At 43.2% G+C, this 16,903-nt stretch overlaps 1 protein-coding gene across 2 annotated transcripts in view; it reads right to left on the bottom strand.

The window, feature by feature from the left end:
• Positions 1-16,903, bottom strand: part of VPS8 (VPS8 subunit of CORVET complex) — a 263,787-nt gene that overhangs the window by 18,211 nt on the left and 228,673 nt on the right. For both annotated transcript variants that reach the window (XM_081086229.1, XM_081086230.1), the window contains one exon: positions 15,005-15,058. In XM_081086229.1, the coding sequence (XP_080942355.1) occupies positions 15,005-15,058 (54 nt within the window). The remainder of the gene's footprint in view (positions 1-15,004; positions 15,059-16,903) is intronic.

The following is a 16,903-nucleotide window of genomic DNA, read 5'->3' as shown; positions in this document are numbered from 1 at the left end:
CCCTAGTGCAGAGCCCTCCACTCAGTGTGCCTGGCGCTGCTGGAGGGGGCAGGGCCTGCTTCCCAGCGACACTGCTCACCCTGGTGGGCAGAGCCTATTTGCTAGAGCGCATCTGTCCGAGCCCAAACCCTCGGTCACCAATCAGCAGCACTCACTCTGGGCGGTTACTGTTCTCTCTCGCTCGGTGTTTTGTTTCACTTTGTAATCTGGGGATAATGATAATAACTGTGCCATGTGAAGTGGCTGAGGAGATTAAGAAGGTGATGCATAAAGAGCAGGCGGTAGAGCCCAGGACGCTGTAAGATCTCACTAAATGCTACTAACTGCAGGGCACAGGAGGCCCTGCAGGCACTGCACAGAGCCAGCCGGCCTGGGAGCCTGGTCATGTGGGCCTAGTCACCAGAGCACAGCTGACAAAACCGGCAAGCCCCGCAGAGAAAGGGGTGGGTGCAGGTTGCAGAAGAGCGAGAATGGGGAGAGTGGAGGGAAAGCCTCATGAAAATGAGAGCTCCCTGAGCACAGGCCCATTGTCTGTCTTGCTCACCGGAGCTCAGTGCTGTGCGGACACAGAGCAACCGGGAAATCTTTAATTATCTGCTGATCAAGTGGATGAAGGGGTGGGAAGGTTAAGCAAGCAGGTTTTTTCTTCTTACACGTTCACTGGACCGTTCACAAACCCTCCGCAGTGCAGGAAGAGCGCAGGGCATGGCTCCGGCGGGTTCCACCAGGATCTGCAACAGTTGGCTGGGTGGCTCTGGCCAGGTGACTCAGCTTCCCCAAGTCTCAGTTTCTTTATCTGTAAAGCCTACTTTGCAGAATTGTCGTGAGGATTAGAGATAACGCACCGGCCTGGTGCCTATTTGACATTCAAGAAAATGGCAGTGAGTACTGCGATTGTGTTATCTATTCTCCCGAGAGAAGTGCCCGGAAGAAAGAACAATGAGCTGAGAACCAGGAAACCAAGCTCTTGTCCTGTCACTGCAATTCCCATGGCTCCTCCCAGTCTAAGTTCCAATTACCAAAGGGCAGTGCCACCGTGGACCATACTACCATCCAGGGAAGATGTGGGCACCATGAGGTTAGGCGTTTAGAGCATGAATTTTCAAGTAAGATGGTTCTGTTTACTAAAGTGGATCATGGCTTTTATTGTAAAATCAGAAGCGGACTAGGACCAGCAACTAGAGCAGTGGTTCTCAGCCTTCTGGCCCTTTAAATACAGTTCCTTGTGTTGTGACCCAACCATAAAATTATTTTCATTGCTACTTCATGACTGTAATGTTGCTACTGTTATGAATCGTTATGTAAATATCTGATATGCAGGATGGTCTTAGGCGACCCCTGTGAAAGGGTCGTTCAACCGCCAAAGGGGTCATGACCCACAGGTTGAGAACCACTGAACCAAAGGGACTGTCAAGAAAATTCACGACATCCTGAAGAGAAATGATAGATGCAGACTAAGATGCTGTGTGGAAAAACTGATTTGCCAAATCAGTGTCATGCATAAAACAAAAGTGGGAACAACCAAACTTGAGCACGATCTCAGACTGGCACATCTATAAACGGAAAGCACCCCTCCCAGTATTCCCAGGCCATCTAAGCCACCAACCTAGAATTGATTAGGAGTGATTTTTCCAATTGGAAAAGAGAAAAACACATTTAATATGATCTGCTAGCACTAATGTATTTCTTCCCATGTAATGAAATGCAGTGATAAAAGCTGAAAATTAAACTGTAGCTGCACGTTCTGAGGAAGAAACAGTGAAAAGCCCTGACAATGACCTTGTAATGCTCAGCATTAAAGTAAATCCAGTGGAAAATTAGGTCCTGATAATCCAGGAGAGCCCGGGGAGAGGACGCGGGGTGAACACAGCAGGCAGCATTTTCAAAGCTCAGTGACTCAGAGATGGTGGAAGTGAGAGCTGTAATTACATCCGCTGGAAGGAAGAAAACCAACCAGGGCTTTCAGGATCCATAGGCCTCTTACCCAGCACATCAAGCTTCGGAGTAGGAAAACAGCCATGATCCACTGCCACCCTGAAGGCTGGGATCGTAGGAACAGCGATAATAACAGTACTAGGGATTCTGGATAGGAAGCGTCTAAATCAACTGTGAGGATGAGGACAAGTCCCAGAAGACTGAGCTCTGCTTGTTCATTTCTTCTTCTTTCCAATAAAGAAGGTCCTGACATCAAAATCCCAGCGTTTCCTTTCCTAATCGTCTTGCCACGTAGCCCAGCAGAAAGTCAAACCTCATTTGTGAGAGACATGGGCAACCTGACAAAATTCTGCAACATGATTACTGGTCTTTTTGGCTTTTCAGGAGCCTTTCACTGGCATTTCTGGCATTTGCTGGTGGGTGGGGGTAGAGGTGAATGAACTGAGTTTGCTGGCTTCCCCTTCAAATCTTCCTCTACATCAGTTATAGGCCTCTGTCAGGCTTTCGCCACTTTCACCCACATTAGAGGTCCTTAATATTTAACACTTTTACTTAAGGTGAAACCATGAACAGAAAACACCTTTCCTAAAATTCCCATCCACACAGTTTGCTCTCAGACACAACCTGACTTCTCACACACCCTCATTTCCCAAGGTCTCAAAACTCTCAGTAGGTTACAGCTAATAATGGATTAGGTAATGAAATAATAAAATAAGCAAGTTCATTGCTAAGCTGACTGGAGAGAGGAGGGAAGCACCTAGAAGAACATCTCTTGTGCTCTCACCTAGGGAAGGAACCATAGCTCTAGAACAGTGATGGCGAACCTATGACACGTGTGTCAGAGGTGACATGCGAACTCATTTTTTTTGGTTGATTTTTCTTTGTTAAATGGCATTTAAATATATAAAATAAATATCAAAAATATAAATCTGTTTTACTATGGTTGCAAATATCAAAAAATTTCTATATGTGACACGGCACCAGAGTTAAGTTAGGGTTTTTCAAAATGCTGACACGCCGAGCTCAAAAGGTTCGCCATCACTGCTCTAGAATGACCAGCTCTAAGGGAAGAGAGTGCTTGAAGTTGGAGGTGGAGATGGCAAAAGTTTGACTGGAAAATATCCATAGAAAAACAGACCTTCAATACCACAATGGAAAAGAAATAACACAGTGACTGCACAGCAGTAGGAAGAAAATGCATTTACGTCTTCTAAGATGTGAGAGGATAACTACCACCACAGCACTGCAGCAGTTAATAGTCATTCAGCAAGTAATTACTGGTGCTAGCTATTGTTGCAAGTACTGTCCACGCATTACCTCATTTAACCATCACGAAAACATTAGGAGGTCAGTACTTTCATTACCCTTATTTCACGGTTGAGGAAACTAAGGCCCTGGGTTCTGTGATGTGCCCAAGGTCACTGTAGGAAACATAAGACATTTCCTTTGGTTACAGAAGGAAAGGAAGAGAGGATGAGGAGGAAATGTAAGCTGGTGATGCATCAGAAGTCTAGACCAGGGGTGGGCAAACTTTTTGACTTGAGGGCCACAATGGGTTCTTAAACTGGACCGGAGGGCCGGACCAAAAGCATGGATGGAGTGTTTGTGTGAACTAATATAAATTCAAAGTAAACATCATTACATAAAAGGGTACAGTCTTTTTTTTTTTTTTTTTTTTTTTTTTTTAGTTTTATTCATTTCAAACGGGCCGGATCCGGCCCGCGGACTGTAGTTTGCCCACGGCTGGTCTAGACTGTCCATCGAAACCATTTCAGATTAACTGTTAGCAACAGGGAGCCACTGACACTTCCTAAGCACTGGAAGAGGTGGAGGATGGACTGGAGCACCAGGGGACAGAGGCAGTCAGTGATGAGGCGTTTGGAATAGGAAGGTACATTCTGATTGGGGAATGAAAACACTATTGAAGTAAATGGGAAGTGTAGAGAAGGAGATGATTGGCATTAATGAAGACTTCTCCGAGCTAAATGTGAAACGCTGAGAGGTTATTAGAATTAGATCATTTCTTCCTTCGAAAGATGCAAAGACATTTCTGTATGACTTCATTTTCTCTTACAGAAGTTGCCACAGACAGATAGGCACGGCCCCATTTAGTACCATACAAAGGCAGTCTTAACTGACTTAAAAAAGTTAAGTGGTTTACTAATCTGGAGTGGCGTCTCTCCTTTAAGGATATACTATCTCTGGGATAATATCTATCATTAGTAGATACTTCACTACAAAACAGGGAGCTAAAACTCATTCATGTCATAACAGAAGAACCAACTTCAATCACAAACAGAATGCCCTAGGATGTTGTAGCAAACAACAGAACACAAAAGTCCCAAGGCAATGACTTGTCAGGCAGAACTGACAGCCCCTATTTCATCTTCATCTTCTCTTCATTCCCTTTTGCTTTAACCAGAGTTTCTCACTGTTTCTTGAACATAACCCCATGCTCTGGTACTACATGAAAGGAGTGTGTTTTAGGGATGGACAGTAATTAAAGGCTACACTCAGCAGTAACAGTATACCACCCACCCACATACATTACAGCAGCTCAAACTCTGCAGAGCTCTGCTGTTTGTAGTCTGTGACCTTTAAAACAGGTGATAAGTCAGCACAGTGCAATTAAGAATGGCTTACTAAGTTGTTTTAATGCAAAATAATAGGCTGTTAGTACATCTGTCACACATACTGAAAAAGATCCCTGCCATGTACTACTAGTATAGTTAATGCCTAAAAGCTTCATTAGGAAACACTGTTGGAGGGGAAAGGCCCATTTGTAACTTGATTAATACTCTAAACTGCAGTAGTGTCCCAAATTCCAAGGAGATGGTATATATGACGGCATTAATTGTTTTGATAAGGGAGTTCACTTCCACATACAGAGAGGGCAGAGATGGAATAAAGAACCACTGGCTCTGATACTGTCTTACCTTCAACCTCAATGTGAGAGATCATACGATCTAACTCTGTGCATGAAGGGATGTCATATTATGAAGGAGAAAAACTGCACCCGTTAACTCTCAATTGTCATCATAAATAATGCTACCTAGGTCTCTAGTGATGAGCTGCAGGACTCTATCCTGGGCTTTGTTTTACACAAATATTTTATCAATGACTTAAAGGGAAGAGGCCAATGCATTGGATGAAAAAATGTGATTCCCAACAGAAACAATATAAGAAATGCCCCATAGTTGGCTCTAAAAACCAGTACTGTTTACACAGGATGGGGTCAGCAGCATGTGAGAATAGAATCATGAGTTTGCTATCAACATGTTTATCAAGCCAACAGTGAAAAATGGCTGCTTAAAAACAATGTGTTTTTTGTTCCATTTACAGAAATGGAATCAAGCCACAAGAAGACCTGAAGGAACCTTAAAGTGAGAATTACTAAGTAAGAGAAGTCAATATTCAGAGGCAATATACTGCCCCAAATCATTTGCATTTGGAAAAGGCAAAACAATAGAGACAGAAAAAAAGATTAGCAATCACCAGAAATTCGCCGGGAGGGAATGATGAAGAGTTGGAACATGGGATTTCAGGGAAGTGAAACCATTCTATAAATGCTGGATACATTTGTCAGAACCCACAGAATGTACAACACAAAGAGTGAACTCTAATGTCAACTATGGACTTTAGTTAATACTAATGTACCAATGCTGGCTAACCAACTGTAATAAATGTGCCACAGCAATGCAAGATGTTAATAATAGGGGAAACTGGAGAGGGAAATAGATGGAAATTCTGTACTTTCTGCTCAATTTTTCTGTAGATCTAAAACTGCTCTAAAAATAAGGTATTAATTAAAAAAAACATTTAAAAAATCAAAATGCTATGTTAGAAAATACCCACTTAATGCAAAAGAAATGGGTGAGCAGCAGATTAGTACATTGCATAAGAACTCTGAGATCCTTTGAAATCCTCAGCTAATCTCACTTTTTAGACCAGAGATATGCATAACTATTGGTGAGAAGAGTGAGTACAACAAACAAATGGTCACGGCTGTCCCTCTTAGTAATTGCAGTTGACGTTCTCTCTCTCTACTTGAGGACGAGTAGCAGGTTTCGAAAACCCTAGTCTATGGACTTCAGGTCATAACTATGGAGAGGAATAAGGAAAGAACATGGCATCAGAGTCAGAGCCATGACCCTGTTAAACGTCACCTGAGCCCTGAGCTCCTGGAAAGCAGCTCCAGATAAGGAAATCCCAGAACCCTGCTCTGGGTAACAGCTACTGCAAGGAACCACTCCTCCCCATAGCGTGAGAGGATTCCTGATACCACCATGTTTACAACTATGACAGCCAGACACAGACCAACCAAATTCTCATTCTTTGCCTCATAAACGATTAGCTGAACTGCTTCCCTATGACTGACTGGAACAAAATGCTTAACTTTAGTTAAGCTTCTCTGCTTCCCCCAAGTCCTTGACCCATTCTCAGCCCGAATCAACATACAACCCCTCCTGGATAGTCCTTCTGAGAACTGGGCTACCTCCAGGAAAGACATTCCCTGATCAACTGTCCAATTCTTTCATCTGCTCCCCCAAATCTGGCTCTTTCTAGCCTTGTGTCCCTACCCCTATAAAATAAGCTTCTTTTCTAGCTGGTATTCAACATCCTTGCAGATCTTGGGGTCAGAGCATTCTCCCTATGACAAAAGCCCCTCCACCCTCATTGCGAGGATTTTTTAGAATAAAGTATTTTCTTACCTAAATCCATTGTTTTTTCTTTGGTGGACAACATACTCTTTTAGTTCAGGCTGGATGTATGGGTCTAACTACAATCATTCAGCACATCAATGAGTTTTAATATAACTGCAGAGTCATAAGATTATTTTTTTTCTCATAAGATCTTAACGCTCCATGGGATTTACAAATTACCAGCCCAACCTCTCAGCCATGGCAGGAAACCCTCCTGCAGTTTTGAGCAATACATCCTGCCAGTGATCAAACACCTTTGGTAACACACCCGGTAACTTGTTCCACTGTTAGGAAATCCTCAAACCAAGCTGACATCTCCTCCTACCTGCGGCCACCCACAGGTACCAGTTCTGACCTCTGAACTACAAGGAATTTCTATGCTTCCTTCCAAATCGCTCTCCAGATGTCTGAAGGCGATGGCGCCCGACTTCTTCACATGAGCATAAAGAGGCACCAAGCCTGCGGAGATCTTCCACTGGCCTATGCAAACAGAGACCAAACCATGTCCTCTGTTTCCGTTTTTTTTTTTTTTTTTTTTTTTATTGTAGAGACACTGAAGTCACCTGTCATGTTTGGATATGAATTACTGGACAAATACTGCAAGAAAAAGGCAGCATACATCCCGTCGGGGGCTATCACTTGCATCTTTGCAGGAGAGCGTTAAGGGTGAGCCAATATAAGGGCAAATGAATCTTTATTTAAGCCACTGTCAGATGATAGCTAGAAAACGCTTCATCTGTCTCTGGGCTTTCTCCTTTTCATGTTTCCCTTGACTTTTGTGAAACTATCAACTAGCCATTCTTGGGGCCAGTCAGCTGACACACTGCAGTCAGCTTTTCTTGTTGTTATGGAAACAGTGCGGCTGTGAGCTTCTTCCCTTAAAAATACAAATTAAAAAAACAAACAAAATCCCACTGTGAGTCAATAAAAATCATGAGCAAATATAGTCATCTACATTCCTTACATGGGTGGCGAGACTGGGAACTAGCTATAAAAATTTTACCTCATCAGAACACTTGGACCTAAAAAGCCCTCCAAAATCAGCTCCAAATTGTTATAATATACTTAAACTAGGGGCCCGGTGCATGAAATTTGTGCACTGGTGTGTGTGGCGGGGGAGTGTCCCTCAGCCCAGCCTGCCCCCTCTCACATACTGGGAGCCCTCAGGCGTTGACCCCCATCACCCTCCAATCGCAGGATCGGCCCCTTGACCAGGCCTGAGGCCTCCGGCAGAGGTGTCAGGCCTGGGCAGGGGACCCCCAGCTCCCCGCGGTTGCAGGCTCCGCCCCTGCCCAGGCCTAACGCCTCTGGCCTAGGCGTCCGCCCGGGCAGCGGGGACCCGCAGCTGCAGCGGCCCCGCCATCGTGGGCTCCGCTTTAGGCCCAGGCAAGGGACCCCTAGCTCTGGGACTGCCAGCTTCGACCGTGCCCAGCTCCCATCGCTGGCTCCACCCCTACTTCCTGCTATCATTGGCCAGGGCGGCAAAGGCACCTGATTCTCCGATCATGGCTGGGGGGCAGGGCAAAGGCGGCCCCTGGGCCGCCTTTGCCCTGCCCCCCAGCTCTTAGTTCCCCCCTGGGTTTCCGATCACTGTCAGTGGCAGGGGGCTTCTTCCTGCTTTCCCTTTAGCCTCCCTGCATTGTGCCTACATATGCAAATTAACTGCCATCTTGTTGGCAGTTAACTGCCAACCTTAGTTGGCAGTTAATTTGCATATAGCCCTGATTAGCCAATGAAAAGGGTAGCATCGTACGTCAATTACCATTTTTCTCTTTTATTAGTGTAGATACTTGAGAAACTGATAATCAATTTCTGGGAGGTATGGTTATTAAACCCTCCAGTTCAGTCACCATTATCTTGTACATACATTGAGAACAAAGACTAGAATTCACTGACCTCTGACCTCCCAAGGCCTGGCACCTTCAAGGCTCTGTGGAACACGACTGAATTTACCCAGAACTATTAGCAACACTTCCTACCATGCCCTTCCCAGGACCTCGTCCCCTAACTGACAGAAGTCACTCTGAGAATATTAACTGTGGACTCTTCAAGGGGGTTCCCCCAGCCCGAGGATACTTTTCAGCCAGAGCTCCCGGTCCCCAGGCGTCTGCAAACACACCGGCAAAGAAAGCTCACCTAAAACAGGGGCGGCTCCGAGCACAAGCATGCTTCTGTGATAGATATAAGATGAAACCGCCTTTCCTGGTTATTATGCATGTTACAATTCTAACTTTTTGCTACATAAACTCCTGGACGGTGTCTCTTTAGGAGTTGAAAAGAGATGGATCATAGCCGAGTGGTTTTTGATGCTACCTTCAACTACCTCTCTAAATTCCTCTAATCCACCTCAAACACTGTCTACCTCCAGTTTGCAACTACTCAAGGGAGTTTATTGCAAAGGACTATTATGGCAATTTTTGTCTCAGAGAAATGCTTCTTGATTTTTAAATTCCTGGCCATCCATGATCAAACACTAAAATGTTGTGCTAGGGAAACATTTATCTTCCAACTTTATTGAAGTTAGCAGTTAGAAGCCATTAAGAAGAAATCTTACATACATAAGAAATATTATACACAAATTTTATATGACATATGATAAATATTTCCATTCAAAGCTTAAAGAATATATAAAATGCAAAATGCTTGTGTTGCAAAAAGATGTTTTGTCTCCATGCTCACAATCTGCCAGACTGACATTGCAGCAAAGCAGAGGGCAACTCCCACCCGAGACACCCACCCCAAGAGCTGAGATCCCCACAGAAACGCGGCTCTGTCTCCTCAGCACTGATTCAGCTCCTGGCTGGGCCAAGAGTGACAGCAGAGTCACCAAACACTTTTTTCAGTTTTTGGTCAACAGAGAATTTTTGGCTCAAATCAAGAACACTACTGCTCCTTTGTGTTTCTTACACATGTCACTTTGGCAGTCAGTCTGTTCAACAGACACTGGTGCCTCCATCTGTCAATGTGACTGTGGGAAGAGCGACTGGAGCTCCAGGATGACAACCTGAATTTATATGCAGATGTACATATATGTGCACACACAAACTTGGACACACAAAAATACAAACCCAACTAAGGAAGTGATAATTAGGGGCTGAGCTTCACATAATCTCATAGTACGGCTGACGATATAGCTCTAACAGTAAGGGACTGACCACGCTGGGAATACAAGCCTGGGCCAGCAACGATGGTTCATTTGTTCATTCTCTATCAGGCCAGAAACTTCTTTCCCCTCTCACTTCCCACAAACAACACAAGGTCCTGTGGAATCCCTTTCATATCTTTCTCATTCACTGAACAATGACTGAGTGACTACTTTGTTCTGCACGTTAGGGATATAGCAGAAAGCAAGTCTGATGCGGTTCCTGCCCTAATGAAGCATAGTCTAATGGGGGATACGTGTAAGTGAAAAGGAAGGTAAGTACAGTGGGGCCTTGACTTATGAGTGTCCCGACTAAAGAGTTTTTCGAGATACGAGCTGTCTCTCGCCGATTTTTTGCTTTGAGTTGCGAGCTAAAATTCGGGTTACAAGCCAGCTTCAAATACCCCACCGCTAGTTGGTGCAGCGAACGTCACAGTGAACGCCACAACATCAGCCCAGCATTCAATTCATTGTAATGGTGAAAACTGATTTGACATACAAGTAATTTGAGTTACGAGCTCCGTCACGGAACAAATTAAACTCGTAAGTCAAGGCTCCACTGTGGGTTGGTAGGGACTCGCTCAGGATGCTATATAAGCTCAAAAAAGGAAAGACATCAAGCTCAGACTTTTGGTGTCAGAAAGGATTCTGAGGAAAAATAGAACTAAGACTTGAATTTATTATCTCATCTCTTTGTTCTATTTACATAGGTTTAGAGCCCCCTTTTTTTTTTCTTGGACAACTGTCCTTCTTCTTTTATTTCTAGTTTTTTTATTGATTCTAGAGAGAGGAAAGGAGGGAGGGAGACTGTATACACACACATACAGGGGGAGAGAGAGAGAGAGAGGGAGAGAGGAAGAGAGGCAGAGAGAGAGAAAGACCCCAATTTGAGAGAGAAACATTGATCAATTGCCTCCCACATGCACCCCGACCAGGGATCAAACCCGCAACCTTTGGTGCACAAGATGATGCTTCAACCAACTGAGCCATACTGGCCAGGGCTGTCTTTACTGTCCTAATTTGTCTTTTTACCTGCAATCTCACCTTTGACAAGAACCCTTATCTTCAAGATAAAGGCAAACGTAATAGACTGGGACTGCTCGTGATCTGGGCTTCCATTTATTGCACCAGGCTTTTGTCTGCTCCTACATTTAAGATACGCAGTGTATGCTTAATTTCTAGTTGGTCCTTTTTCATGTCCTCCATGGTCTCACTATACTCATTGAGGGATTCATTAAATTTATCGGCGGTTTCCATAAAATTCTTGAAAAACCTTATAAACGTGGCCTTGAACTCTATATCCAGTCATTTGCTTTCCTCCATTTCTGCCATTCGTGACCTGTTTCTTTGTCTTTGCATTTTGGCTGCTTCCCTGTGTTGATAGAGTGGCCCTGCGCGCCAGGTGTCCTGTAGGGCCCAGTGGCTCAGCCTCCCCAGTTACCTGGGGTGGACACTCTTGGTGCACTCTTGGTGCCTTGGTTGTTGTAGGATCACTGGGAGGAATTGACCTCCAGGCCAACCGGCTGTGGGAATCAGCTGTGTCTGAAGTGGGAGAATGGTCCCCCTCTGACCACTGGGCACAGTGGCTCCTGGATCTAAGGAGGTGCTAATTCAGCCTCTGCCTGAGGCCACACAGCAGGAGCCACGAAGAGGCTCAGCTGTGAAGCAATGCAAGCCGCTGCGGGGCCCTGGGCCTTCTCTTGGAAGTTCCGGGTCTGCCTGGCTCGGCTGCAATTAGGTACATTCACATGCAAAAGCCTCTGCCGCAGCCTGGGTGGGGCGGGGTCTCAGGGAGTCAAAAGGGCGGAGAAAGAAGCTATGGCTGATTCTACGCCTGGAGTCGCGCGTCTCAGTGTCCCGGTAACGGCTGCAAGCACCTCTGAGGGAAAGCCGCCCTCAAGTTTGCCCGCTGCCGCCTGACAGACCAGCTTCTCCCCGTATGAGTCCTGGGTCCCCAGAGACTTGCTGGAACCGGAGCAAAAGATAAAGAGAGAATCTTAAAAGCAGCAAGAGAAAGACAGTCAGTTACCTACAAGGGAGTACCCATTCGACTGTCAGCTGATTTCTCAACAGAAACCATGCAGGCCAGAAGAGAGTGGCAAGAAATATTCAAAGAGATGAATAGCAAGAACCTGCAACCAAGATTACTTTATCCAGCAAAGCTATCGTTCAGAACGGAAGGTCAGATAAAGAGCTTCACGGATAAGAAAAAGCTAAAGGAGTTCATCACCACCAAACCAGCATTATATGAAATGCTGAAAGGTATTCTTTAAGAAGAAGAAGAAGAAAAAGGAACTCTTACCATTTGCCACAGCATGGATGGAACTGGAGAGCGGATAAATACCACAGGATCTCACTCATTTGTGGAATATAATGAACAACATAAACTGATGAACAAGGACTGATCCAGAGACTGAGAGGCATTGATTGGACTGTCGGGCCTTGGAGGGAAGGTAGGGGAGGGTGGGGGCAAGGGGGAAAGATCAACCAAAGGACTTATATGCAAGCATATAGGCCTAACCAATGGACACGGACAACGGGGGGGTTAGGGCATGAGCGGGGGGGGGGGGGGTAGCGGGTACACATATGTAACATCTTAATCAATAAAAAATATTTAAAAAAAAAGATACACAGAAGCACCCCCATCTCCTGAAATGTGCTGTACTCACCCATGTCTGCCTGGAGCACCATTTCCCTTGGATTTTAGGGCTAGATCAAGCTTTACCTCCTCTGGGAAACCTTCCCTGATCTTCAGTCTGGGGAGGCATGTGTTGTCATGTATATTTTAAAGGTATTCTAGACACCACGAACACTGTGATATTAGGCTTCAACTCAGGGTGATCAGTGGCCCTAACCAAGAGTCCATATTTCAGAGATTGCTAGTTACCATGCTCTCCCAAAGGCAGCTATTAAAAGTCCTTCAGCTGTTCATATATTGACCAATACCTAAGACTACTTACTAGCTCAGAAACAGGAGAAGCTTTCCTACTGGTAAAATTAATGACTTGTTAATCAGAATGGTAAATGTTAGAAATGGACCCCATTGCTAAAATAAAATATATTCCAGATATATAGACTGGGTAGAATAATTTAGAGATAGTCCCAACTCTTGCATGGAGAGGAATAAGTCTATAACTGATCACTTAGGAATGCTTCCTGGGGCCACCTGTGTCGTCATGGCTTAGGAAGTTTCTCCTTGTCTGATGCTGATTACAAGAGTAACAGAATCCTATTTTTTATGACATTGCTACTTCTCTGATAGAAACCTACAATGACAGACAGCTGGGATATTAGAAAGCTTAAAAAACAGAATGAATTTATTTCTAAATGAATATTTATTTAATAAACATCTATAAGTGTGGTAGGATTTGCTTTCATTATAAACTAGTAACAAGGTTGTAAGGGAGCAGCCAACCATTTCTCAATCATCTTCACTGGCCTTTCAGCATAAAGCACGTAAGTGTGGTACTCAATTAGCTTAGTCATTTCAAATCAGGGCCTCTCCTCCACGCTCTTGCAGTGCCTATGCATTCACCACAGCACATGTCAATTCGTATGGAAATGTCAGTTTACCCGTCAACTTCTCTCCCATTAAATACTGAGGTCCTTGAGAAAAGGATTGTACTTTTCATCTCTGAAGTCCATTTCTAAGCTCAGTGTCTAGTTTAAAGTAATACTTGATGCCTGATTCGGTGGTTGAGCATAGACCCTGGAACCAAGAGGTCACTGGTTCTATTCCCAGTCAGGGCACGTGCCAGGTTGTGGGCTCCATCCCCAGTGGGGAGCCATGCAGGAGGCAGCCGATCGATGATGTTCTTTTCTCACTAATGTTTCTATCTCTATCTCCCGCTCCCTTACTCTCTCTCTAAAAACGAATAAAAATATATTTTTTAAAAAATAAATACTTGCTGAATGACCATAATATATAAGTAGCACAATAAAGTGAAAGGGTATCTGATGAGGAACTTAGAGACCCGTTTTAACACTAGTGTCAACAACAGCTAAGTACTTACTGTGTACCAATAATCTACTGAGTACTTACTAAGTGTCAGGCATAGTATTGGGCACTTAAATAGTATCTCACTTAGTGTTCACAATTCTGAGAGATAGCACCATCATTTTACAAAGGAGGAAAGGAAGGGTCTGACTTATTCAAGATTACTCAGATAAGCAAGTAGAAGAATCCATCTTTGAACCCAAGTCTGGTTGAATCCAAAGCACGTTTTTAACCTCTACTTTAAAGTGTGTCCCATGGCTAACATCTGTGAGCTTAGGCAAACAAATTCCCTCTGGATTCCAATTTCTTCATTTGTTTACCGAGTGAGACTGAGTTACTCAAGCCCTTTCCAGCTCACATCACGTTGATAGTTCTCAGCAGCAACAATCATGGCCTCACTCCTGCCCCAACCAGAGAGTGAAAGAGCGTCTCAGGTGCAGCTTGTTAAAGAGCTTTTCAGACAACATTTTGTTTTTATCCTTTCTTTCTCTCTTGAAATGTCTCAAGAGATTCTGAAGGCAGAGAAAAAGACCTGTTTTTGGCACAGTGCTTTGAAGCCAGAGCCTGCTGTTAGTCACCAGAGCCAGCAAGTTGTTAATTTAGTTCTAAAATCCTTCGCTGACATGTATGCTGGCTGAAATAGTCAAAAAGGGCAATCCAGGGACACTTCAACTACCAGAGGAGCAGAAACGGTAAGAGAAAACAGCAAAAATGTCGATCTATTTACCACATTTGAGCTGTACTGTGGCAGCTGGATAAAGAAAAGAAATTCAGTGGTTCTCTTGACATCACCTGGGGATTGCTCCATTGAAAGACTCACAGCCTATTTGTGCCTCGAAGTTTATAGTCGGGGATTGAAGTGGCCTTGGCAGTTCTATCTCAAAGTACTTACTGAAGACTTTATGTGGTATGTGCTGAAATACTAATATCTCAGGCCAGTAACTACACAGCTTTCCTCCTTAAAATACATTTCATCTGCTACCACTCAGTTATGCCAGGATGAGAATTGTAGAAAAATGGTAGGTCCTAGATGCTAGGCCTAACCCTCCACTTGGCTTCTCTGGAAGAGGTAAGAAGTCCTGGTGATACATCATTAAGGCAACTCATCAGAAAGAAGCTTTGACGGTATTAAGATGATTAAAAATCATGGTCATTTTCAGAAAATTGTTCAACAGAGGAGAATAAACACGCAGAGGGAGGAAGGAGTGTTTTGCCTTTAAAACTCACTTTCTTAACAGCAGGATCCCCTTTAGATGGATGACAGGATGGAGACATTTTTACCTGGAAAAAAAGGCAAACATTGTAATATCCTGTTAGTTATAGTCTAGTTTTATTTGACCCACACTCAAAATAGTTCAACGAGAATTGGTGAAACTGAGATAAAACAGACATTTTCAGAGTAATAAGGAATAGGTGAATTTTTTTTTAAGTCGCTGTGAAATATGATTGGGGTAAGAAGAGTGGAACAGATGATCCAGATTGGTTTTAACTAAATGGTGAGGAACCAAACATATAGATTTTTGTTGATAATGTTAATCAACTGATATAACATGCAATAGTCAGCATTTTTTTGCAGAGGCCAAAGCCAAGTATCCTTTGTGATATAATATCCCTTTTAAGCAAAATGCACAAGAGTTTGATAATAATAGTGAAGGATTTAGATAAAGTATCAGCCAAACCATAACAAAAAGATGCTTAGCCCAAGGAAGAGAAAATCTTCAAATGGTGCAGAAAATCTTTAAATATTTGAAAGGTTAAAAGAGATTGTCACATTAGATAAATGAGTTAGACCCAACTGCAAGCTACCTGCAAGAAAATACTTTAAATGTAAAGACACATAGGTTAAAAGCAAAAAGACTGGAAAGATATACCATAATAGCATTAAATTTTAGAGGAAAGATTATTATCAGGGATAAAGAAGATAATTTCATAATAATAAAGGGCTCAATTCTTCAGAAGGACATAACAATCCTAAACACTATGAGCCTAATAGCTCAGAAGTACATAATACAAAAACTGATAGGACTGCAAGGAGAAGTAGATTTTATAGTCAGAGATGTCCATACTCCTCTCTCAATAAATGATAAAAAAGTAGGCAGATAATCAGAAAAAATAAACCCAATTAATAAATGGGCAAAGGACCCAAAGAGACATTTTCCAAAGACACACAAAAGGCCAACAGCTATATGAAAAGATACTCAATCAGAGAAATGCAAATTAAATCCACAATAAGATATCACTTCACACCTGTTAGGACAGTTTTTATAACACAGACAAGAGATAACAAATGTTGGTGAGGATGTGGAGAAAAGGTAATGTGCTGGGAAAAGGGATATGTTGGTGGGAATATAAATTTAGGTATAGCTATTATGAAAACAATATGGTGGTTCCTCCAAAAATTAAAAATCAAACTACTATATGACTCAGCAATCCCACACCTGGGTATACATCTAAAGGAATAGAAATCAGTATCTTGAAGAGATATCAGCACACCATGTTCAGTCAAGTATGCAAACAACCTAAGTGTTCATCAGTGGATGAATGGATAAATGATATACATATATACAATGGATTATTATTCAGCCATAAAAAGAAAGAAATCCTACTATTTGCGACAACATGGGTGGAGCATGAGGGCATTATGCTAAGTGAGGTAAGTCACCAGAGAAGGACAAATATACACTGAGTGGCCATATTATTATGACCACCTGACATTTGTAGGCAAATTCGCTATAATTTCACGCTGAAGTTGCTAGAGGGCCAGACCATTATAAATAGGGAAGCAGGTTGTTTACCATGACAGTAGAAGTGATTTTTTTTCCTGAAGATATGGGTAAACAACGCGATTTAACAGCCTTTGAACGTGGGATATATACTATGTAAAAATCACTTCTACTGTCGTGGTAAACAACCTGCTTCCCTATTTATAATGGTCTGGCCCTCTAGCAACTTCAGCGCAAAATTATAGCGAATTTGCCTACAAATATCAGGTGGCCATAATAATCTGGCCACTCAGTGTATATGATATCACTTATATGTTGAATCTGGAAAAGCTGAACTCATAAAATCAAAATAGAATGATGGTTACCAGAGGCTGGGAGGTGGGGAAATTGGGGAGGTATTGCT

This window comes from Myotis nattereri (genome assembly GCF_964212035.1).
Source record: "Myotis nattereri genome assembly, chromosome: 3".
NCBI lineage: Eukaryota > Metazoa > Chordata > Mammalia > Chiroptera > Vespertilionidae > Myotis > Myotis nattereri.
Note: the sequence above shows the minus strand (reverse complement) of the source record. Positions and strands in the feature narration are given on the sequence as shown.